This window comes from Mustela putorius, unplaced genomic scaffold (assembly GCF_011764305.1).
Source record: "Mustela putorius furo isolate JIRA1106 unplaced genomic scaffold, ASM1176430v1.1 tig00000281_pilon_pilon_pilon, whole genome shotgun sequence".
Lineage (NCBI taxonomy): Eukaryota > Metazoa > Chordata > Mammalia > Carnivora > Mustelidae > Mustela > Mustela putorius.
Window position 1 is genome coordinate 4,080,716 of NW_025421343.1, and position 24,888 is coordinate 4,105,603.

The window sequence follows — 24,888 nt, forward strand, 5'->3', positions numbered from 1 at the left end:
GGGTGCCTCCTGTCTCCATGGCTGGAAGGACACGTTTGGCCTATATTTGACAAATGACATGTCTGTTTCTGCTGTCCCATTAGCCTTCATGTTCATCCCCACACACACACACATCACACACAAGTTGGAGGGCAGGCAGGAGCCACATCTGTTTTTTTGTCTTTTTGGCCCTCAGAGTGCACACAGCACCTCACACATAGCAAGTATCCAGGCTCAGGCCCTGGCTGAATCCATTCTTCCTCCCTCAAAATCAGAGATTTGAAAGACCTTAGGTAAAGTTGCCAACCGAGCGTTCGGCCACCGCTGCAGGAGTGACGGAGGGAGCAAGCTCAGCGACAGAGAAAGTCCCAAGATCTCCCCCAAAGCCTACCAGGAGCTGCTCTTCTCCCGCTGGTTGACCCTTGGAGCCACTCCGGCCGGGCCCCTCTCCTGAGGACCACTGCCCATCATTGTGGGGAGAGGCAGACCAGACCGCACGGGGACTTGTGCGCACACGGGACAGAGCAGATCCAGCGAAGTGGGTTGGGGGGGGTAGAATTCATAACCTTTCTGGGACTGGGGAGTGGCACTATTAGGTGGGAGTTGGAGATGCTAGGTAGAAAGGTAAGGAGGAGGTAGAAAGCTGGCTGGGAAACTTCATACGGTTATGTGGCCCTGCCTACATTCCTCCCCTCTACCTTCCTTTCATGTGTGTGCTGTTTATGCACATGGATTTAATAGGATGAGGCATGTTTTAAAGGGGAGGCTTTGACTATATACATTTACAATAAAAGTCTGCATTTACACAGCTCACAGGTGACCCCGATGTGCAGCTGGGGTGGCAAAGTCTGGCTGGCCATAAAAGGGCCTCTGTTTCCCAACCTCTCCCACTCTCCCCACAAGCAAAAGCCCTCGAACGTGTGAGTAAGAGGAGAGGACTTACCAGAGAAGTGTTGGTGTTTGGTGTCGGCAGGGCTGAAGCATTGAACACGGTTGTATTCACTGTGAATGAGCACAGGACACGGGACTGGTCAGCAACTGCAGGGTTGGGAGCCCACGGCCAACAGCAGGCCCCCACCTCTTCCATCTCCTACCCTTGCTCAGAGCCCAGGAGTGGCTTCCCTTGTGAGGGCAGCTCATTGTGCCCTGACCTAGTGAGAACAGGGGTGCTCGGACAGACCCACTGGGCCAGTCTGGGACAGCTCCTGCCTGACCTGGAAGGGTTGGCTTTAAAAACCAAAGTAAGGAATCTGCTGCCATGACATAGTGCGGACACAAGCTGGTGGATAATGGGCCTTGTGAATCCCTACCAGCACCTCAATCCATGTCTGTGCCCTCAGACATTTTCAAAGGACTTACTCTACATCACACGCTACGCCAAAATGTACACGTGTCATCTGGGCAAGTTCCTAAATTCCCAAGTTAACTCTCCCTTTTTAAGGATGAAGTCACGGAAGCCCAAAGAGGTTAAGTCACCTGCCCACTGCCCAGAGTCAAACAGCTGTGGCTTGCAGGAGTCCTGATCCATCCCAGGGAGCTGGCCCAGCCTGGATGTCTCCAAGCTCTACACAGCAAGCGTCCCTTCATACATGCCACCCTTCTTTCCCCCTTCCTGTCCACATGTGCTTTTTGTAGGTCAACAGCAAGAATGCCTTGGCTTTGCTATTAAATTTTCTAACCTGCCCTCTGAATGCATGCTGTGGAACATTAAACTGAAGTCTGGGACCTGAAGAAGAATCAGAACCCAGAGGTGTTGCTCTGAGCTGTTGACACATCCCTTGTCTGGGCACTCCCCTACACAGCCTTGTGTCCTGAACTGTAAGTGGAGCATGTAAGGGTTCCCATCATAGGCCACTGGAAGAATTGAGAGCTGTTAATTCCCTTCCTGCGGGATGTAGCCATTCATTAAAAAGGCAGGCCTTGGAGGCTGCCATTTGTCTTTTCTCTTGCTCCTACACTGCACGGGTGGAGTAGGGCCAGGTCCTCCTTGCCTTTCTTCTCCAAGTGAAGGCTCATTAAGTAATTCCAATGCAGCAGGTTTGCGGGGGGGGGGGAGGGAGGCCCACTAGCCAGTTGGCCGGCAGTAAATATGAAATGCAGTGCAAGCCACGTGGCTCCTGCTGGTCGCCCATGGTTGGTTAGGAACCCAGAGCGAAGCAGAGGATATTCCTGAAGCTTCCTTCAACTTCCAACAAGCTGTCACGGAATGGAGGTGATCACAGGGCCCCTCTGTGTTGCCCACTTCTGGGGTGGTTGGGGCTGGGAGCCACTAAGGAATTCTGTCTTGACCCAGGGCAGAATATCCCTGAAAGTTCTACAAACTAGAGGTTTGTTATGATTATTCTGAAGACAGCTTCACTAACAGAAATCAGTACACCCGCTGTCTTCCCTTACAACGCTGACCAAGAGAACAAGATGCACAGTTAACAACAGGGCAGAGAAAGTGGGCGAGAAGGCTAACTCAGGGCCACACAAACACTAGAGGAGGACTCGGGGCTAATGTCTGAGCGTTCAGACACTTTTCCATTGTCCAAGCTTGTCAGACCAGACACTCCTATAATGTCTTGTGCTTCGGCTTAGCCATTTCTTATATTGGGTAGGGTTTATCTGAAAGTCACTTCGAGATGAAGAAGGATAAAATAGAACATGGAAAATTCCAGAAAGGGTCCAAGTATCAAATATTTTTAAACGCTAGTGTTTACAAAGTGGTACTCACTTGGGATTGAAAGCAGCCAAGTCAGTGTGTGCAGCATCCATAAATAGAATACAAACCAGTTACAATGGAAACAAGATTAATTTTAAAAAGAGCGCCCCCGCACAACGAGCTCTTAGGATGAAGAGTGGGGAAGACTGAGAGGGTGCCTTGCCCAGATGGGGCTTTGCAGTAAAGCTGGGAACGTGGAACATTTTGTAAGCAAGCGGCCCACAGACTGGGAAAGAAACACTCTGCACTTAGTTCCCCCCTTGCCCAACTCCTGTTGTTGAGAACTTTCCTTTCATATTCTAATCAAAACTAAATTGTCCTGATTTCAGTTCCTTTACTCTTGGTGAAGAAACTGAAAATCTAATCTTACCAGGGTTAGTGGCTAATAATGGCTATGTATCACTAATTAATAGTTCAATGGAGCAATGTTTCTCAAACTTAGGCATGCATCAGAATCACCTGGAAGGTTTCTTACTATACAGCTGGCCCTACCCCAGAGTTTCTGATTAGCAGGTTCGGGGTGAGGCCCAAGAATTTGTATTTCTAACAAGTTCCCAGAGGTGTTAAGGCTGCTTCTGGCGACCACACTTTGAGAGCCATGGCAATAGACTGACCCAGAATCATGAGGTGACATCAGGCAACTGGGCAAGGCCAGAGGAGGCGCTATTTGGAGGCAAGTAGATTTTCTTATGGCCATCAATTCCAACCTTATATGCTCCTACGTCCCCTGTTCTTAGGACATGTCTATGTTTGGTTTCTCCTGTGGACAGATGATTCTCAGAATGACCAAAGTGCTACATAGGATCCCAGAATTAGGACTGTTTCTAAAAGAGATCAAGGCCATGTACTTCCAAGAGCCATGTTTGTGGGAACATTTGTGTTCAGTCAGTGCAACGAAGCCACCATCCAATGGGCACAAGCAGCAAATGGGAGTACCCTTATGGGGCCCACGCCACAGAGGAGAGATTCACTCCAGGACAGAATGAAAAGGGCCTGCAGGTAGGATCTCCTCCACCCCTGGGCAAGCAACATGTTCTGGCTTGAAACAAACGTTAGCTTCACGTATTTTTAGATTTTAATAAAATAACTCTAAATTAATGATAGAAAAAATTTAAGTCTAGATTTCTTTACAAAACTAGTGCAGTGAAAGAGGGAGAGAGGATATAATTAAAACTATACTCTCTGAGGTCAGAATATCTTCCTCCCCATGAGGCCTAGTCTAAAGCTGGGTGCACAGTGATGGCATGGTAAATATTTTTGATTGACTTATGATCAATCTTTTATCAATAACATGCGTTAGAGCGCTAAACAACATGAAATCTACTTGTGTCAAACTCCATTCTGATCTGGGCATAGATTTGAAAGCCTCACAAGAGTTCATGAGACCGGCAGGGCCAGCATTGTTATCACTCCTTCATAGCTAGGGAAACTGAGGTTCAATGTGACCTTAGGTGGTCTCTGGACCTCAGTTTGCTCTCTGTGAGTCCAGCTTGGTGGTGCTCAGAGATATATGGATCTCTATTTCTAGATCTATGTATCTACTGGCGTCCTGGCTCTGCAGCATCCTGGCTACCCCAGGCACAGTCCACTGAAGGCTCTGAGGGCATGACTGGGACTGTGAAGGGAAGCCAGTAGTTGAGACTATAGGAAGCCCTAACTAAACAGATGACACTTCTTTGGTCAGTAAGGAATTCCACAGGAATGGCACTGAGTATTACCAGGTTGACCAGTTGGTTGATTCAACCTCCCACCCAGTGCAGAATATTTTTTTTTTTTTTTTTTTGAGAGAGCAAGCTAGTGGGGATGCTGGGGGAGCAGAGGGAGAGGGGGAGAGAGAATCTTAAGCAGGTTCCATGCTCAGCATAGAGCCTGACCTGCAGCTTGATCTTATGACCCTGAGATACGACCTCAGCCAAAATCAAGAGTCTGCGCTTAACTCACTGAGCCACCCGGGCACCCCAGGAATTCTTTTTGCATCACCCTTGGCAGATGGACATCCAGGTAGTGTTCAGGTCACTTGCTACCACCCAAAGGGGCTGATATCTCTCAGGGTGGTATCTCCTACATTTGAGTAGAGAGCTGTGGTGGGGAGAGAGTGAGTGGGTGGGGGCTCGGGGCACATCTGGGATTACCGGTCACCTGTGTCAGGGGCGACACACTCGCATTTGTAGGTGGTGATGGAGTCAGGCTTAAAGTCCATATTGATGGGGTAGTACTTGAAGGCACCAATCATTTTCTTGATGGCATCATAGATGAAGATGAAGCTGATGAGGGTGGAGAAGCCCTCTTCAGTGAAGCGGGTGATATACTTGATGATAAAGCTGGCGTCTGTGGCCACCAGGATAAGGCACTGGATGGCTGAGTGGAGGCCAATCCAGAGGCGGAACTCCATGTAGTCCAGACCATTGCCTCTGGAAGAGAGAGGGAAGGAAGGGGCCTCGAGCCCAGGGCTCTTGGACGTGCTTGGTTCCCCAGACTCACTCTTAGTGGCTCATCTGTCCCCCCTGTGGCACAGATGCCCTCCTGGGAACTGTGAGAGGACTAGGGACAGGGACAATTCCTGGGTAGGGTCTTTGCAAATTCTGGGAAAGAATCTCGTGGGGGTTGCAGGAAGGTGCTAAGACATCTCAATTCTTACACATTTGGTAACAAACACCCAGGATGAAAGAAAAACAGAGAATATCAAAGTGACGAAATCAGGGGAGGCCTCTGAATGGCCTCATGTTGTATATGAAGCATCTGAGCCCAGAGTGGTGACAGGAGCTGCCTGGTTTAGGGCATAGCCGTTGGACCTCCAGCTCACACTGACTTCCAGTTATAATTGTTTACAAACAGTGAGAATGGTCTCCTCTTGTCTTGCCTTGAGGTCTCCCTATCAGTTATGCTAAAATGCTCTAGGATGGCTAAAGGCAGGTAGCTGGAGGGAGTCAGGGGGGACCACCTGGCAGTCCCTCCCACAGGGTGATAAAGGCAGCTTTGGTACCTCCTCATCTTTGCCTCCCTTTTGGGCCTATTCCCTTGTCCTGGCTTTGGTATAGTGCCCCAGGTGTGATAGCAGGCGCCGGGGGCTACCAAGGGCACCTACTTGCTGAAGTCGAAGAGGAGCTTCTCAAAGATGAGGATGGGCCCTGTGCTGCTGAGGATGATGAGAGGCTGTCCCGAGAAGAGGCAGAACAAGGAGCCGGCCATGGCAGTGCCCAGGAAGCTCTCCATCACTCCCTGGGGGCATGAGGAGTATAAGGCTCAACGGAGGCAGGAGAAGAGACCTCTAAGCATAGCCTAGAACCCAGCCAAGGGCTCAGGCCACAGTGTTCATCTTTCATTTTTCCCTTTCCTCCCAAAATTCACTATGTGGTATACCTGAAAACTAATATAACATTGCATGTCAACTATACTTCAACAATAAAAATCAAAAAAGAATAGAGTGCAATTAACACTACTTAACAGATAATAAACATTAAAAAAGTTTGATCTGTTTATGTCATCCTTACATTTGGACTTTAGTAACATGATTTAGCTTTAGGTCTTTTAATACTACTGGCTTTTTTTTTTTTTTTTAAGGGTAAAGAATTACTAAAAATGATGGTCCAAACCCAGGGTGGCTGAAACCCAAGCCTTAGTTTTGGGATTATGGAGCCACCAGGTGGCTCCTTACCGCCACCTGGTGGCAGCAGTTTTATGAAGGTTTGCACTAGGGTCCTAGGCTCACACACACCTGATAATTGTCAGTGGCATCCCCCAGGAGCCCACCAAATGTGATTGCATTGGTGATGCAGCCGAGGTAGATGAATAGGATGGCAGAGATGGACTGGATGTGGAAGCCGTCGTAGAAGTCACTTGGGAACCAGGGCAGCTTTCTCTTGATATCCAGACACAGGCCACCGAAGAACCTGCTCAAGACAGGCCCAGGGGCTGCTTTCTCCCCAAAACACCAGGCAGGGCCAGGGCTATTTACAGGAGCCTGCAGAGTCTGGGGCAAGGAAGGGAACTTGACTAGAGGTGGATGGGGACAGAGACCTTCCTACCAGAACATGAAATGGCAGGGAAGGATTTTTGCAGGACAGAAAAGATTGTGGTCAGTATCATCCCCACTGGAAAGGTGGTCATGGACAGCCTGGATGGGAGAGAGGGGAGGCCTGCTGGGGACATGTTCTGGAGTAGACCTAACATTCCATGGGGAATGGAAATCGTGGGGTCCACAGAAGTCCTGGCTGTCCTCCTCAGGGATGTCCCTGCTCATCTTCAGGGCCCCTGACTGTGCTTGTTAAACATAGGTGTGTCCAACTTTAGGAGAAAACAACATCCCAGATTCATCAAGGGCAAATTCTTGAATTTATAACTGGTTTCTGTATTCTCCAGAACAATCAAGTGGGGAATTTGAGTTTAACAACAGTGTTTATTGGGCCTACTATTCCCCCACAGCTCCTAATGCAATGCTTGGCATGGAGGCAGGTTTCTCAGCCTTGGTACTATTGGCATGTCCGTCTGGGTAATCCTTGGTCGTGGGGCTGTCCTGTGCCTCATAGCAGGCCAAGCAGCATCTCTGGCCTCTGCCCACTAGATGCCAGCAGCATCCCCCTTCTCGTTGCGGAAAACAAAAATGTCTCCAGACATTGCCAAATGTCTCCTGGGGGAGGATGAGGGTATAGGCAAAGTTACCCCCAATTTGGAACCACTGGCTGGGATAGAGCCAAAGACATATAAAACATGACTCTATTCTCAAAGTCATAATTCACGCATTGCTTTGCAGGGCCATGTCCTTCCCTAAATTCAGAGCAACCTGAATTATTCTAAGAGTCAGCAAGGAAACCCAGCCCAATTCCTCTCTCTCTTTTAAAGAAAGAAAAAAGAAAAATTCAAATGGCACTGTTATGGATTAAATTGTGTCACCCCCCCACCAAAGACACATTGAAATCCTAACCCCAGTACCTGTGGATGTGACCTTCTAGGGAAATTGGGTCTTTGCTGATGTAATTAGGTTAAGATGAGGTCATGGCAGTGCCCTAATCCATTATGACTGCTGTCCTCAAAAGAAGAGGAAAATGCCCCAGGAAGAACAGGGAGAAGACCAAGTGAGGTCAGACGCAGAGACCGGAACCACACCGCCACAAGTCAAGGACACTGAGGATCGGAGGCCACCACCAGAAGCTGGGGAGAGGGAAGGAAGTTGTCTCCCAGAGTCTCAGAGGGAGCGGGCCTTGCCCATGCCTCAATTTGGAACTTCTACCCTGCAGAACCGAGACCGGAAGCTTCTGTTGCTTAAGCCACCTAGAATGTGACACTCTGTTAGGACAGCCCTAGAAGACTCATACAGGAACAGAGTCCAGAGAAAAGTTCGGGTGCCTCCACTCCTGTGCTGGGCCCCACTTCCCTTCTCCTGCGGAAACCCTGTCGCCAGATCCGGAGGGGTTTTGAGGGCGTGGGGAGGAAAAGAGTGCAGTGGCCAAACCCCGTGGCCGCGAGGGGGCGCTGCACGCAGCGGTGGGGAAGGTTCCCGCGGCTGGGTGAGGAGGCAAGCCTAGAGGTTGGCCGGTGTCACTGTCAGGCCTGGGGTGGGCACCTTCCCGTCCAGATAAGCTCTTCTCCGATTTCGTGCACGGCTGGCATCTCTCCATCGTCCCCGTTGCTCCCTCCGCCGGCCCCGCCGCCGCTGCCACCGCCTCCGCCGCTGCCTCCCGCAGCCGCCCCGCCGCCTCCCCCTGCAGAGCCGTTCATCTGGCCTAGCTCCATAAGCGAGAACACAGATTTCCTGTAAGGAATAAGGGGGTCATGGAACGGTGGGGCTCCCAATCCTGGCACGAGCTTAGGCCCTCTAGAGCTGTTCAGAGAACGCGTCTTACCTCTCCAACAAAAAACATGAACTATCTTAAAAGACAGAGACAAATGCAGAAAATGATCTCACAGTACCCACACACGGGTCACCCAGAAGTTATGGATGTTTACATGCAACATATTGCTTGCTTTTTTTTTTTTTTTTTAAAGAAATAAAATGACACCAGGAGAAGAAATAGCATAAACCTGTCTATGCTGACCACAAAAGCCGTGGACAGACTCCAAACTCCCTTTGAAGCCCAACATCCCTCACCACCCCTCCATCCACATACACACCTCTTATCAGCAGAGGGCACCTTCTTGGGGGGCTCAATTCGGATATTTGGGTCCCATTCTCCAGGGGGAAGGACGATGACCTCATCCAGAAACTCATCAATCCCTGCTATCAGATCGTCCCGATTCCGGGCTTTATAGGCCACGTCACTGAAGAGCTGGCAAGGGAAGAGGAAGGGGCCATCTCGCTGAGGGCTGCCTCTTAGCCACCTCCAGGGAGCACATAACGTACAGCATTGGAGAAAACCCCTCTGAACATTTGTTCCCTCCAGCTCACTCTCCGTCTTTAGGGAAGGACAGAGTCCTGCAGGTGAAATTGAAATTCTGCACAATAGGGAGCAGCAGGCCTTGAGGGAAGGCCTGAAGGCCAGGTCTCCGTGGCCTAGCTGTAGGGCTTTGGCTGAATGACTTAACCTTTCTGCTTTCAGTTTTGCATGGAACAAGCTCATTCAAAAGCCTGTTAGAGCCCAGTCCCAGAAGCTCAGCTATTTTAGATCTGATTTTAACTTCCTAGCCCCTCATCCTTGGAGGGTCAGGCTGCATCTTTCCAGGCTGTCTCCAGAGTGGTGTTCTTTCTGATGTAGAGCTTGCGCCTGCATTGAATGTCTTCTAGGTTCCCCATCACTCCTGGGACAGAGAGAGCTCTAAGCTGTGCCTCTAGGCTCCATGTCATCTCTGGCTCATCTCCTGCTCTTGAAAACCTTACACTGAGCCTAAGTTGAACCACTTTTATCCAGCTTCTCCATTTCCAAGCTTTGGCTCCTGTTCCCTTTCTCTGGAATGCCTGCCTCTTAGGCTTGTGCAGGGTTGACCTAACTCCTGCTCATCCTTTGCATAAAGCCCTCTCCTGCAGGAAGCCTCACCTGGCTACCGAGACAGTTAGCATGTGGTTCCCTTCAGAATTACAGGTCTGTCTCTCCCACTTGACTGGTGCTCCTAAAGGGCAGTGACTGCCCCCTGACTCTCATAGCCCTCAGTGCCCCACACAACCTGGCACACAGGAGTGCTCCAATGTGCCTGTGGGGTAAGCAAGTGAACAGAGGCCCGGTGCCTGACGCAGGAGCCGTGACAGTCAGCAGTATGCGTTTCTCATTACCACTTACATCGTCTACCATAAGGGTTGCAATGGCGCGGCCAATTTCATTGTAGGATTTTGCTCTCCCAGAAGGTCCGAGCAGTATGAACAGAAATCTGCAAAGATGAAGCGGGAGGAGGTGGAAGAAAGCGAGAAGGAAAAATAGAAGTAGGTGAAGAGAGGGATTCTCTGGCCCTGGACATTATTCATTCTCAGCTCATGAACTGACCACACACTTGTCCCTTTCCTCCTTTAAATCCCATATTTGCTCGGCAAAGACATCTTTTCTTCACTTCCACCAGCCCCCGCTTGCAGTCCCCATGGTCTTGCTGCCCAAGCCCAGCCAACGGTGTCTGTCTCAGCTCCTTCTTTTTATGATTATTTTAAATAAAGTCTAAAACTCTTTCCTAGTCAGAAGATTTCCCTCCCCAGCAATTGCCTGATTTTCCTTCTGTGTTTTAGGGGTGCCTCCAACAGTACTTTGTGCCAACTGCATGGACAGCTGGCTTCCCTCTGGTGGATGGGGGCTCAGATTTCAGTGACCCTCACCTGGTGGGAACAGGCACCTCGGTCACTCCTCCCAACATGGCTGACTGGATAAGGCGCACAAAGGCGATGAATGGCTGGTCCAGGAAGTCCACCTCACCCACAAGCACGTTGGAGGCTTCTGAGTCCTTAGGGATCTTCTTCATGAATTTGTTTTTCAGCTGGTCAGGGAGGGGGAAACAAGATGTCCATGGATACTCTCATCAGTGGTTTCAGCTCTCGGTCCCTCAACCCCCTGCAGATTGCTGTGAAGGTCTGACTTTAAAAAATTCTCCAAGCATTTCTCAGGAGAGCGAAATAACCAAATATTTTGCCCTATTCTGCAAATGAGGAGACTCAAAATTGGTTAACCCCAGGAACAAACAAGCCTGGAAGGAACAGGCGATGACTTGACCCCTAAGACATTCCTTGATGGGTGGGAACTTTGCTGAACTAAAGCGTGAGCCAAGGGGTCAGACAAGAGACCCAGGGTTGCTGGACATCAGGCCTCATCCCCAAGCCCTCTGAGGCCCAAGTAGATGGCAGCTGGCTCTTCCATGCTGGGCACACAGCCCTCCCTGTCTGCCTTCATCTTGGGTGGCCGTGGGAAGGATGAGCCCATTCTGACAAACAGGGCAGACATGCTTTGAAATCAGCTTCCTGGCTGACAGGAGCCACTGGACCCACCTCCAAGTCTGAGGGAGACTTCCATGGCCCCAAGACACCCCCAGGGGAACTCCCAAGAAAACTCATAGCTTCTGACACTTTCCAGCTAAGACCATTGACATGCTAGGGGCTAGTGTCTGTTCAGGGGAGGAAGGTCAAATAGGCAGAAGGAGTGGGGTCCAATATAAGAGGTACTGGAGACAGGTCCTCGTCCCAAACTCATTTCCACTCTCTATGTGCCTGGCTTCATTCCTAGGGTTAAAACATGGACTCCTCTGAGTCCTATGTACAATGAAAATGCCCCAAGGACAGTCTTTAATTTGTCTCTGAAAGACTTTCACCAGGCAATGTTTTCTCATCATGGCTTCACCACCTGCGTGCATGACTGTGGTAGTTTTTCCCTCTAAATAACATTCCAGAATATTCCTTCCTAAGTTGCTCCCAAAGTAAGGGCTCTCGAATCAGACTGCCTAGGTCAAATCACGGTTCTGTTAACCTTTCAGGGCATGGACTTGGGCACATTATTTAACTGCTTTAAGCCTCAGGGTCCTTGTCAGTAGAGCGGAGATGGTAAGAGCAGCTGCACAATGCTCACAACAGCTCAGCATGGGCTAGTGCGTGCAGTGTGTGGACCTTAAATGTTAACTGATGCTCTTCTTCCTATTACTTTAGCCAAAGGGCCCTGGGGACTCTGACACAAGGGACTTTGTTTTGCCTTCCACCAAACTTGGGGTGCCTTGAAGGTCTGCAGGTCACTCAAGCTCCTGAGGGGTTCTCACCAAATTTCATGTTTCCTTCAACACCTTTCTTCCTCTTCCTGGGGGCACAGGCAAGGGGACCATGATCCTGCTGCCTTCAAGATGTGTGGGGGTTGCAGTGGAAAAGGGCTCCCACCAGGCTTCCCCAGGGGCATAGTCACAGGGTACCTGGGCTGTGGGGCTTAGAATTTGGACTCAACATGTTTGTAGGATTCTGATCTGCTCGTGGGGGTTTTAGGCAAGCTGGTGGGAGACAAGAATGAATGTTATCCTCCCCCAGCCTAGAAGACCCACCAGTGGGCACTGGCCCTGTTGTCTCCACAGGGAGGCCTCACTGCTTTTCTCTGCCAGCCCAAATTTCCACTCCATCCTTAAAGGCGCTCAGGGGCTTGAAGGAGGTAAGACTCTGTGTGCTGGCCTCCGTCCAACAAATCCCCCGCTCAGGGATGGCTGGGCCCTCACCTGATCATGCTTCTTTGTTCCCCACTCCCGCTAGTGCCTGGCATATAGGGTTTGGTCGGTACCCGACTGATGGGCTGGCCAGTCAACAAGGCAGCCCAGAGCCCCCACCCAGGTGCTTCCTGGGGACTCCTACTCCTTCATGGGAGTGGAGTTCTGCCCATTGGGCTTCCCTGCCCAGCACCTTCATGGCAACCAAGAGCAGGGTCTTTACTACCTGGTCTGTGTTTGGGGTATGAGAAATATCATTCATGCTTCTGCTCTGGGTGTGACCTAGGAGAGAAGAAAGGGGGGGGGGTGGGTCAGGCTCTTGCAGGTCTTTTTCTCTTGGTCCCTATACATGCTTCCCCCAGCTTCACAACCAAAGCAAGGCCCCCTCTTCCCTCACCCCTCAGTCCCCTGAAGCTAGCCTCTGCTCCCTTTTCTTGTCTTTCTTCCCTTCTACTGCACATTCTCCTTTTCCCTCCTCATTCCTCAGTCTGCTCCCTGCCCCTCCGCCCCCTCTCTTGGAGCAGAGATGGAGATGTCTGCTCTGTGCCAGGCCCCGAAGGAGGGGAGGGGACACAGACACACTATCAGCTGAAACTCCTGGTGCCACCGAGCTTAGACTTGTTGGAGAGAAGACCACTTTCACCTCTGCCCTCCATGACCCGTGTGAGTGTCGAGAGTTGCTCGGGGATTTGGCTGGCAGGGGAAGGAGAGTGGGGCTCTCTGTAGGAAGAACAGTGACGGCAAATGATCTGAACTGCCCAGTGGTTCCTTCCCCCGTCCAGGCAGGAGAAAGTCAGCTCTCATCTTCCAGCAGCAGCCACATCCAAGGGGCACTCTCAGGCCTGTTATTTCTTGGCTTTTCGTGGCCTGTGGCATCCCCTGGTTTCCAGAACTCTGTCCGCTCTTGGCTCCCTTCTTCTTAATTGTATCCAGGATACTCTCCTGCCAGGCTTGGGGCCTTGCTTCGCCTTCACTCCCTGCAGAGGCTTCACCCCTGCATCCTTGTTCAATCGTGTCCACCCTCACTGCTGCACGCCCACCCTGGGCTGAGGATGCCCAGACTGGGTCTCCCTCCCACACTTCTCTCCTGAGCCCCACAATCCCCTGGGCAGTCCCAACTGGCCCTTAAGCTCAACACCCTGGAAAACAGAACTCACAGACTTCCAGCAGATGACTCCCATTCCGCACCTTCTTCTGTTCAGTGCCCCTCCCTCCCTCCCATCCACCAGCCTGGGGGCCTGCCTTGCCTCCCCCACTTCCTCACCTCCTGCTTCTTCTGGTCCTCACATCCCACCTTGAGCCTCCCCTCTCCACTCTTTCTCTGACAGTCTCTCACTTCCAATCTGGTCCCTTTCTAGTCTATTCTTTCTCAAATAAGAATCTGGTCTTGGGGGGCACCTGGGTGGCTCAGTGGGTTAAGCCTCTAAGCCTTCGGCTCAGGTCATGATCCCAGGGTCCTGGGATGGAGCCCCGCATCAGGCTCTCTGCTCAGCAGGGAGTCTGCTTCCCCCTCTCTCTCTGCCTGCCTCTCTGCCTACTTGTGCTCTCTGTCTGTCAAATAAATAAATAAAATCTTTCAAAAAAAAAAAAAAGAATCTGGTCATGGGGTGTGCCTCTACTTAAGGCTTCTCAGAGGTCCCCACTACCTTCATAAGAGAGGCTCCTTTTGTAGGATCCTTTTGTAGGGCAGGTGGTCCCTCTTCGGTTTGACCTTCTTGCCCTCAGGCCCTGCCCTCCTCATGAAGTGAACCGCCTCCTACACAGCGCCTTCCTTCTGCTGTTTGTTTCCTTTGTTTGGAACACCCTTCTCCCCTCTCCCCACCCCCACCACATCGCCTGCTCCTGGAAAACCCCATTTATTCTCCAGTACTCAGGCGTGTCTCCTCTTTGAGCCTTCCAGGGGCCAGCCCAGGGAGGGATGGTGTGCACACAGAACCTCCCTCCAGGCCTCCTTTACCACAGTGTTGGGCACAAGGGGGACCTCAGACACAGGGAACAACTGGGAGGAAGACTTGCACAAAGCCATTCTCTGCCGGCTGCCTCCTGGCGTCCCTCTGTGTAATAACCAAGGCCAGAAGGATGGGGACCCGGGGTCATCAGGAGCAGAGAGAAAAGACTATAGCTCAGCCCTTGGCCAGCCCCACCCACACTGCCCACCAAATCACTCCATGGGCCTGGTCATGGCACAGCTGACATAACTTGTTCATATCTTGGCCTTTTAGTAAAAGTCCTTAAAGGAACATACTCTTCTCACTCCTTTTTCTTTCTGTTTTGCAGGTTGTCTTTTCTTTGCTTCACAGCTCAGCTGTGTGCCCCCTGATGAGCTGCCTGAAGGGCCCTGTGAGTGCACAGCTCACAAGCGTCCTTACTCAGCCCAGGCTACGGGGGCCCAAGACTGCCTGTGGCTCACGGTCACAGTGCAGAAGGCTGTCATCCAGTGGGGGCAGGGAAAAGTCCCTGGCCTGTTTCTAATTCCATGTCAAGGACCTCTTCTTACCAAAAACAGGGCTGATGGTGAGAACAAAGTTACAGACTAAGACAAAAGCGCCTAGAACCATAGGACTAGGTGCTGATCATGGCAGCACATGATTTAGAGCTGCACCTGTCAGAGCAATCACCTAGACACTTAGGGTAGCAAGTTAGATCCCCAAGGACAGCCCAGGTTTGGGGGTGAAGGTTAGATTTCTTCCAGATGCCTGTTCTGAGAATTCTGGACAGGGTCCCCCCACCACCACCTCGAAAGCCTATGGAAGCTAGCTCTGCTCACACGGCAGCCGAGCACACACTCACACAGCCGGCCGTAACTGGCACTTTGCCGTATCCGCAGGTCCTCGGTGGAGCGGTGGAGGCTTGGGGCAGCTGCTGGGCTCCGGGCTGGGCTGCGACCTGAGAGGAGGCACAGGAGGGGTCTGGCGTCGGCAGCCTGGCTGTCAGCTTGGCTGACATCTCCAGTGGTTCCACCTAAGCAAAGCTGGGCCTTGAGACACATCTCTTCCCCTTTCAGGAAGAAGGCCTATGTTGGTTGTTTTATGTTTCTCTTTTGAAGTTAATAGTTTGAACAAGATTATAGAGAAAATACTCGTACTCTTGAGAGTGAGATTGATACACAATTGTTAAATAGGCAGCAGGTGTTGTAGACTGTTGGGTTTAGCCCCAACTTCACCACTTACTAGCTGTGTGACCTTAGGTAAATAACTTAACCTCTCAGTGTCTCAGGCTCCTCCTCCGTAAAATGGGGATAATAGGAACAGTATCTAGCCATTGGGTTACTGTGGCGAAGACACGAGTTAACACAAGTGGAACACTCAGAACTGTGCCTGGGACACGCTAAATGCTGACTCCACACCTGCTGTTATTAGCATAGGCTAAACACTTCCTGTTTAAAAAATAAATAAATAAATAAATAAAACCATTCATCTAAAGAGATTCCTCAAGGTGCCTTCTTCAGCAACCTCATCAACTTTGTTCTGGCAGGTTCAGCAAGGCTACTGTCTGGGCATTTCGAGTATAGTATCAAGAGTGGAGGGTTGCAGGCTGGAGGCATGTGCTTGGAACAAGCCACTTGCTCTAAAGGCCCCCGGCTCGGCCAATCACGGTGACACCGCTGCCAGATTTACAAGCCCTGGCCCACTTGAGATGACCCCAGAAAATTCTACTGCTTCCTTTTCTGCCAAGACTCTTGGCTCTTCCTGGGGGTTCATTGGAAGGCTTTCAAGCTCTTTCTACACACAGACCATCTCTACCAGCATTTTGCAATCCCAACCATACAAGAGAATCTCCTGGGGAGCTCTGTGAACTCCCTATTCCCAGGCCATACCCCAGACCACCCGAATCCAGCTCTCGGGGTGAGGCTGAGGCACCAGGACAGGTTTCATACCCCCAGGTGATTGCCGTGTGCTGCCCAGACTGAGAATCAGCTCTCTTCTTAGGACTAGTTCTGTTCTGCTGGTGGGGACAACATTGGGGTAGGGATGGGGTAGGCGGCAGGTACAGGCCTGCCAAAGAAGGAGACTGAGGGAGCCCCAGAACCACGGAATTTCTTCAGGATCATGAAGTCCAAAAGCCTCCACGTTGCCAAGACTCTCCAGCCACCAAGGTGGGCTCACTCGGCCCCTGGGACTTGACACCAGCCCCTACATGCCCATCGCCCACGAGCATATGGCCCGACTCACTGGTGGTGGAGGAGACAGACTTTCCAATGTCGACCAAGGAGCGGTGGATGGGCTTCTTGGTTTGGTGACGGTGTTTCCTCAGGAGGACATAGCTGACCCTCTCCCGGAGCTCGGGCCGCAGGAGGCCATCCTCGATTTGCTTCTCAATGACGTCATCTAAGTGGGGAGCAGACACATCTTGTCCATGTAGGACAGAAGGACCAGGTGTGTGTGGGGTCTTAAGTTTCGTCTGTTATCAGTGGGTTAAAAGTAACTAAAGGAGACTGGAGCTGTGTAACTAGTCCCAGCTTTGCCACAAACCATGGAAACGCGGGCAGGTTTGGGTACATGGCCTTTGGGTACATGCGTGTGTGTGCATCTGTGTGTGTGTGTGTGTGTGTGTGTACAATTCTACGCTCTATCAATGTTATGGTGAAAAGTCAATGAAGTACCCTAAGAAGCACAGAAGTTCTGTGTTCAATGGTTTAGTGCTAACATGAAGTCCTTTTAGGAAAGCATTTTGGGGAAAACACTTGTGGCGAATTTGGGTGGAACAAAATTCACAAAACATTTTAGGGACAATAAGGCCAGCCTTATTGTCTCCCTTCACTGCTCCGCTAAATGAGAGCTAATTCCCTGCAGATGAATGATGATCCATTTACTCTGACAAGAGACAGGTTGCCATGGCCATAGGTATCTCTGACAACGCTAGGAAGCCCCTCTCTCTTTTGCTCCCTTGCAGGATGGCGTCTCAGAGGATGGCATTTTCACTCCTGGAGCTCTACATGGGACCCAGACCTGGAGCCACTGTGCTGGGAGTGTCAGACCAGAGCCTGGTCTCTGCAAAATTGGGCAGGCATCACACAGACCCATCACAGGCACGAGGCTGCCGTGGCTTTCTGGGGCCCCAGCCATCCCTGCCTCACCTATGATCTGTGGTAAGGAGCCGCTGTCCAGATCCAGCAGGACCGTCCCTGTCTGCAAGCAGGTCCGCAGCTCGAAGAGGCTGTGCAGTGACAGTGTAGACACGTGCGGCTTGCTCCAGCGTTCGCCTCCTTCCTCTACCTTTTCTTCAAACTTTATCCACCTGGAAGGGGTTAGGATGGGGCTCAGCATGGCCACTGTCCTCAGGAGCAACCCCCAGCGGGTCTCCCCGGGTAAAAGGGTGTGGATTGGCAAGTCACAGGCCTGTCCTACCTGTTGTTGGGACACTGCTGCTGGACTCCCAGGCAGAGCAACTTGGGAACCTTCTCACTCCCACCCCCCCACCCCACCCCCGGCGCTTCTCCTGATGCTGTCGTGCTCAGGGTAAAGTGACATTCCAGAGCAGGACCATAAATGGGCATAAGGGGTCTTTTTGGGGGTGGCAGAAATATTCCCAAACTGGATTTGGTAATGGTTGCACAAATCTGTACATTCACTAAAAATCATTTAATTGTACATTTAAAATGAAGAAGTTGATGATAATCTATAATAATAAAGCTGTATTTTTTAAAAAGAGTATCAGCGGGAACCTGGCTACCCAGGGTGGGTGACACATGTGTTCAGCATCTGCCTTATGGGGTGTGGTTGGCAAGGAGCAGAGAAAGCATTCCTGACAAAAACGTTTTTCCCCACAGCTTCTACTGCAGGGCCTGGAGATTCTACACACCCACTCTGGGTTTTGGTTCTCAAAATTCTTATTAAAATCTATAGATCATCTGGGGAAGGAAAGAAATTAAACCAAGGATGCAGAGGAATTTGTTCTTCCTAGAGGACAGAATCAGAGGCTGGGTAGGGTTGCTGAGTGGAGGCCTGGGACAGCCCGGCAGAGGACAGCAGCAGACAGCCTGGAGAGGTGCCAGGAGCTCACGGCCAGCAGGCTCCTTTGTGAGATACCAACCCCAAGTTAGTGGGTAGCTTCATGTTATTCCAATCAAAATCCTAAAAAAGAGTATTTTTGGGCCATGTGACTAATTCTGAAGTTCTTCTGAAAAAATACATGCCTGAAAATGGATGGGGAAAGTCTTAAAAAAAGAATGGGCATGGCCATGCTGTTAGGAGACAGAGAAACTCGCCTAAAATCTGGAGTGTGATTCCTGTCTAGATATAGACAAAGGGATCAATGAACAACAGTCTACAAGCAGACCTGGGTCCTCATGGAAATTTGGGTTTTGATAGAGGAGTTGTTTAAAAGATGACCAACTTAAAAAGAATAAAAAAAAAACTTACCTGTCACCTACTTCCAACCAAACACAATATTAAATTCTCTTATGGGTTAAAGTCTGAACATAAAATTAAATCTATGATGGACGACTCCTGACTCTTAAAAAGAGAAGAAACTCTGGCAATATGCTACAACATGGATGAATCTTGAAGACTTCATACTACATGGAAGCCAGGCGCAGAAGACAAACACTGCATGAGTCCACTTATGTGGAGAACCCGAGTAACCAAATTCACAGAGACAGGAAGTAGAATGGTGGCTTCTAGGGGCTGCAGGGAATGGGGAGTGGGGCTTACTGTCTGATGGATAGAGAGTTTCAGTTTTGCAAGATGAAAAACTTCTGGAGATGAATGGTGGAGACAGTCACTCCATCATGAACTTGGGTGAATGTATCTAAGGTCACTGAACCATACACTTAACAGTGGTTGAAATGATAAAATCCATTTTATATATATTTTCCCACAATTAAAATAAATAATTTAAAATGTATAAACAACAATGAAAATATACTAGAAGAGGATATAGGAGAGTCTTCTCATATTCTTGGTTCTCTAGAAAGAATTCCTAAACGAGATGTAAAACCACAAGGGAGAAAAAAGTGGGCAGCTTTTGTTACATGAAAATAAAGTAAACTAAAACTTCTGTATGACAAAATAAGACAAAGTTCCAAGAAATGCAACACCGTGGGAAAATATTTACAATACACAGGGCATCAAAAATTGATATTTATAATATCACACAACTCCTTCATATCAGTAAGAAAAACTCAAATTACCCAACTGAGAAGTGAATGATTCTGGAAAGAAATGAAGATGGCCAAAAGACCTTCAACTTTACTAGGAATCGAGGACATTTAAGTTATTGCAAATGGGATGACATTCTTCATTCCCCATATTGGCAAAAATGAAAAAGACGGGTCACTTCCACTGTCAGTGAAAACATGGGGGATGTGGGTGTGAGACTAGTGGGTGTACGTACACAGTGTACGCGTGTATGCCTATGCTGTGAGTATGTGTACAGTGGAACAGCACACTCTTGGTGTGGGGAACTGGGCAGCCGCTGTCAACATTTAGTGGGCATGTCTTTTGTTGCAGTGATTCCATTTCTAAGAAATTATCACAGAAATATCATGACACACCTGCATACAGTAAAATGTGTACAAGGATATTCACTGCAGCTTTGTTCTTAAAGGTGAAGAACTAGAAACATGGTCACATTCCCCACGTGCCTGCTGCACAACATCCCTAAGAGGTAAAGAGTATGAGAGTGAACGATGCATACTGACAGGACAGACACTACCATCCCATTTTATAAAAAAAGAAACACACACATCCTTGTGTTTGGCTACATGTGTCTAAAAGTGCCTGGCAGAAGCTTTAGAAGGCTAACTGTCAAATGGTCAACAATGAGTCTGGGGAGTGTCAAATGGTCAACAATGAGTCTGGGGAGAGGAGTGGGTTTGCTGGTGGGAGAGGGGTTAAGAGACTCTCACTCTGCTTGGGTTTAATTATGGTAGCAACAGGGCAGCCTGACAACCAGGTTGTGTGAGTCCCAGCTCCATCATTTATTAGCTGTGGGCTTTATCATTTTGTTTTCTTCAGGAATAATAATAGTATGCAACAGAGCAGAGTCCAGGACAAAAGGCACATTCTGTTGGTGCTAGTTATTAAGGTAAAAATAAAGAACATCGCTTTTATAACTTTAGAAACAATGAAATATAAGAAAGCAGAGGCTTTCAAAGATCTTGCAACCAGAGGACACCATGGTTGATATTTCGAGGACTATCATTATTATTATATTTATTTTTTGAGAGAGAGAGAGAGAGTGCATGTGAGGTGAGGAGGGGTAGAGGGGGAAGGGGACAGGGACAGAGACCCTTAAGCAGGCTCTATGCCCAGTGTGGAGGCTGAAATGGGGCCCCATCCCAGGACCCTGAGATCATGCACCTGACCCAAAATCGAGAGCCTGACATTTCACTGACTGAGCCACACAGGTGCCTCTCCACAACTATCATGATAGGTCTGTGGGCATCAATGCACATGTGTACATATGCACACACACAATTTTACATTAATGACACCATAAGGATATAATACCTATTGGACATTCTTTCATGTCTACAAGTGTCTAAAAATATTTATATCATTTTAAAGGCTCTTTAGCGTTTATCTTGTTGCATAAATGGACCACAATTGATATGAATAACCCTCACTTGGTGGACATTTAGGTTATTTCTAATTTTTTCTTACAGATTTGATTTATTCATTTGAAAGAGAAAGGGGGGGGCAAGTCTGAACAGGGGGAGGGGCAGAAAAGAGGGAAAAGCAGACTCCCCGCTGAGAGGGAGCCCAGTGCAGGGCTCAATCCCATGATCCTGAGATCATGACCTCAGCAGAAGGCAGATGCTTAATTGACTGAGCCACCCAGATGCCCCCTAATTATTCTTTATTATAAATAAGGCTGGCTTGAATATCCCTGGCCCTGTTCAATAATTCCTTAGGATAAGCTGTGTCTGTACACTTTTAAGTGAAGGATATACATTGCCAAACTGTTCTCCAGAAAGCTTCTGCGAATTTACACTTTCACCAATGCACAATCTCACATTACCCTAAAGTCTCTCAAATGCTGGTATTGTCATTCTTTTTCGCTTTTGTTCATTTGGTAATTGAAAATTTACATCACGTTTGCATTCTTCTGATTACTAGTGAAGTTGGACATTTTTTTCCTTTGTCAGAATTCCTCTTTACACAACTGTGTGAGTGCTCTGCCTTGTGAATGCCTAACTTACATTTATTTGTGACCAGTTAACCAGGGGCCTGGCAGGGCCTTAGGGGCTTGAATGGACACAGGATGGGAGGTTGGATTAAAAGAGGCTTGGGAGGTGAAGACCTATAACATGGGGGCTGGAGCAGAGACCATGCATACACTTGTCTCAAGATTTACCAAAACGTAGCTGACTTTTTTAAATGGGAAAAATCTGTTTGGGGAAATACCAGCTAAATTATGGTAGATCCAAGACTGTGTGATGTCAATACAAAGTTTTTCTGAAAGTGGTATTAATATAAGGGTTGGACACATTCAAATGTTTTGATTGAGAAGATGCTTGCCCTCTCCCTGAGAGTCTTTCTCCCATGCAAGCAATCATATTGCCCTGTTTTTTCTCTAAAATATGCAAGATAAATTATACTGTCACCTTGTCACTGAAGACCCTTTGCGACTCTATAGCCTTGCCCTATCCACCAAAAGGTGTGATGTATCCCAGTACACTGGGCCGCTTGCATTGACGGCTCTCTACCCTGTCTCACAAACTTCCTCGGTGAACTTTCTCTGGCAGCTCTCTGCCATGACATCCGTACTTCAGTTTTCTGCCTATACAAATCCAACTCCACCCAGAAAGAGTGGATGAGAGCATACCTTCTCTTTGAAATATACTCTATTATCTCCAGACAGCAAGGACAATCAGTTCTCTCTTCCCCCCAGAACTTCAAATATTTGTACTGTATTGGGTCCCCACAACACAGTCGGAGCACAGTTTGCAGAAAAGCAAAGTTATCTATTTCCAAGTTCAGGGCAATATCAGATCTAGTCTCCTACTACCAGCATCCCTGGAGAACTTGATTTTGAAGAATCCCAGGACACTCAACAACTTTGCTAGGAACAGCTCTCCAGGTCCTTTTTGCAACTATTTTGGGAATCCAGATGTTGCGACAGTGAGCCAGTGCCCTGAAACTTAACTTTGTGTTTTTAATAGAGATTATTAGACATTGAGCTCACTTTTACCTTGAGTGGAACATGGAAACATGGAGGACCCAAGATGTGTAGCAATGGTTTTTTCAACTTTGGCTGCTAATTAGAATTGCCTTGTAAAATACAGATGCCTGGATGGTCACCCCTTCTGGAGGGTGGCCTGACCCTGAAAGCTCCCAGTTAATGTGACTGTGCCCCGAGGGTTGAGGAGCCCTTGCTCTTGAATCATACAGATCTGTGTCACTCAGGGATAGCTGGACTTGTCTGGGGTCCCAAATGCAGACAAGCAGCTCTGTGCGCTAGGGTCTCACTCTCCTGTGTAAGAGGAAACATGGCTTTGAGAACACCAGCTGAAAGAGCAGACCATATCTTCAGAGTCTCCTTCCTAGCATGGCCATTTCCCCCCCCCCCCTGTATCTTTGATTTATATGATTGGAGTATACACACTATACCAGTGTGCCTCCCTCAGACTTTAATGTACAAAAAAAAATCACATAGAGATATTATTAAAATACAGATTCTGATTCACCAGGTCTGGGGTGCGGTCCCAGATTCTGCATTTCTAACAAGCTCCTAGCTTTTGAGAGTCATGGATCTATATAGTGAGATGTCCTCTTTCCTCTCTGTTTTCCAGATTGGACCCCTTAATTTTCTTTTTTTTTTTTAAGATTTTATTTATTATTTATTCGACAGAGAGATCACAAGTAGGCAGAGATGCAGGCAGAGAGAGAGGGGGAAGCAGGCTCCCAGCTGAGCAGGGAGCCCGATGTGGGACTTGATCCCAGGACCCTGAGACCATGACCTGAGTTGAAAGCAGAGGCTCAACCCACTGAGCCCAGGTGTCCTGACTCCTTCATTTTCTACTGCCCAGCAAGAAGGCACTTCCTTGCAAATCTCTCCCAGTCACCCTGTTCATTTCTCCAACAGTACACTGAGGACAGGGTTCTCAAACTGAAGTACACATCAGTATCACTGGAAGGCTTGGGAAAATACAGATTACTGGGTCTCACCCCAGAGTTTCTGATTTCATAGGTCTCACAGAGGAGAAGGAGCACCAAGAATATGGACATTTCTAACAAGTTCCATGCTGATGCTATATGATCTAGGGACCACACTTTAAGAACCCCTATCCTAGGATAATGATTCTTAAACTGAGTTGCACAGAAAAATATCTCAGATTTTAAAATCTTGATGTCTAGGTCTATCCTAGACCAATTTACACCAGAATACCTGAGTGGGTGGGCGGGGGCATCTGGGTGGCTCAGTCAGTTAAGTGTCTGCCTTCAGCTCAGGTCAAGATCTCAGGGGCTCAGGTCAAGATCCCAGGGTTCTGGGATCAAGCCCACATCAGGGTCCCTGCTAAGCAGGGAGCTTATTTCTCCCTTTCCTTCTGCCTGCCACTCCCCCTTCTTCTGCTATCTCTCTGTCAAATAAATAAATAAGATATTCAGAATACCAAGTGGGAACTAGGCAACTGTGCTATAGACTGTTATGGGTAAAGTTCCTGACTTCTGGGGCTCAGATGCTAAAATAAACAATTAATTGTAGTCAATCATGTTTCCTGGTTATTTGGATATACACCTGCTTCCCCAAATAGACATCAAGCTTCTTGAGGACAGAGACCACTGCTTTCTCACCAGTGTCCCCTTACTGTCATTAAATGCCACTCCCTCCTGCTTGAGGGTAGTGAGTCCTGACCGATCATGTTGGGTGAAGTCTAGGAGGAGGAAACGACTGGAGAAAGAGACAGTGGTGGGGCTTAATACTGGGAACAACCGAAGTGATAACCATCAGAGTCTAGGACCATCACAGATACACATAAAGATCAGTGGGTAGGAGCGGCCTCCTGATAGAAGCAGACACCTGTGAAACAGTCTTCTGAAAAAGGCAGACTAGAGTTAGACAAGCCTGGACCCCACCATCATTTTAAAATAAATACAGATGTTAAACCCCATCACATAGATATATGCAATCCAGAAGGCACAAAACCTATAGGACAAATGATGCCATTTCTTTAGCAATAACAACTGTGAGGGAAAAACAGAGGAGGAAGAACCTGGAGAGAGTAAAAATGACTTCAGAGACCTATCTCCCAAATGCAGTCTGTGAACCAACTTTATATATATATAAGCTATGTGAGCTTCCCAGGCACCCCTGGACCAACTATATTTTTTTTAAAAATAGGAGATGATCTGAGAAATATAGACACTGCCTAGATAACTCCATGAAAATAAAGAATTAGGAGTGTCTGCAGAGCTCAGTTGGTTAAGTGTCCAACTCTTGATTTCAGCTCAGGTCATGATCCCGGGGTCCTGGGATCGAGCCCTGCATCAGGCTCTCTGCTCAGTGGGGAGCCTGCTTCCTCCTCTCTCTCTCTCTCTCTCTCTGCCTGCTTGTGATCTCTCTCTGTCAAATAAATAAATAAAATCTTTAAAAAAAAATAAAATCACTGCACTAGATGCTTAAAAAATAGCTAAGATGGTAAGCATTATGTTAAGTATATTTTACCACAATAAAAAAAA

At 48.7% G+C, this 24,888-nt stretch overlaps 1 protein-coding gene across 7 annotated transcripts in view; it reads right to left on the reverse strand.

Moving 5' to 3' along the window:
• Positions 1-24,888, reverse strand: part of SLC4A5 (solute carrier family 4 member 5) — a 106,682-nt gene that overhangs the window by 26,643 nt on the left and 55,151 nt on the right. For all 7 annotated transcript variants that reach the window (XM_013051164.2, XM_013051165.2, XM_045079036.1 and 4 more), the window contains 12 exons: positions 17,340-17,500; positions 16,435-16,590; positions 15,053-15,148; positions 12,489-12,544; positions 10,413-10,570; positions 9,892-9,979; positions 8,792-8,946; positions 8,244-8,432; positions 6,399-6,573; positions 5,769-5,902; positions 4,823-5,094; positions 923-981 (listed from right to left, as the gene is read on the reverse strand). In XM_013051164.2, coding sequence (XP_012906618.2) covers positions 923-981; positions 4,823-5,094; positions 5,769-5,902; positions 6,399-6,573; positions 8,244-8,432; positions 8,792-8,946; positions 9,892-9,979; positions 10,413-10,570; positions 12,489-12,544; positions 15,053-15,148; positions 16,435-16,590; positions 17,340-17,500 — 1,699 coding nt within the window. The remainder of the gene's footprint in view (positions 1-922; positions 982-4,822; positions 5,095-5,768; positions 5,903-6,398; positions 6,574-8,243; positions 8,433-8,791; positions 8,947-9,891; positions 9,980-10,412; positions 10,571-12,488; positions 12,545-15,052; positions 15,149-16,434; positions 16,591-17,339; positions 17,501-24,888) is intronic.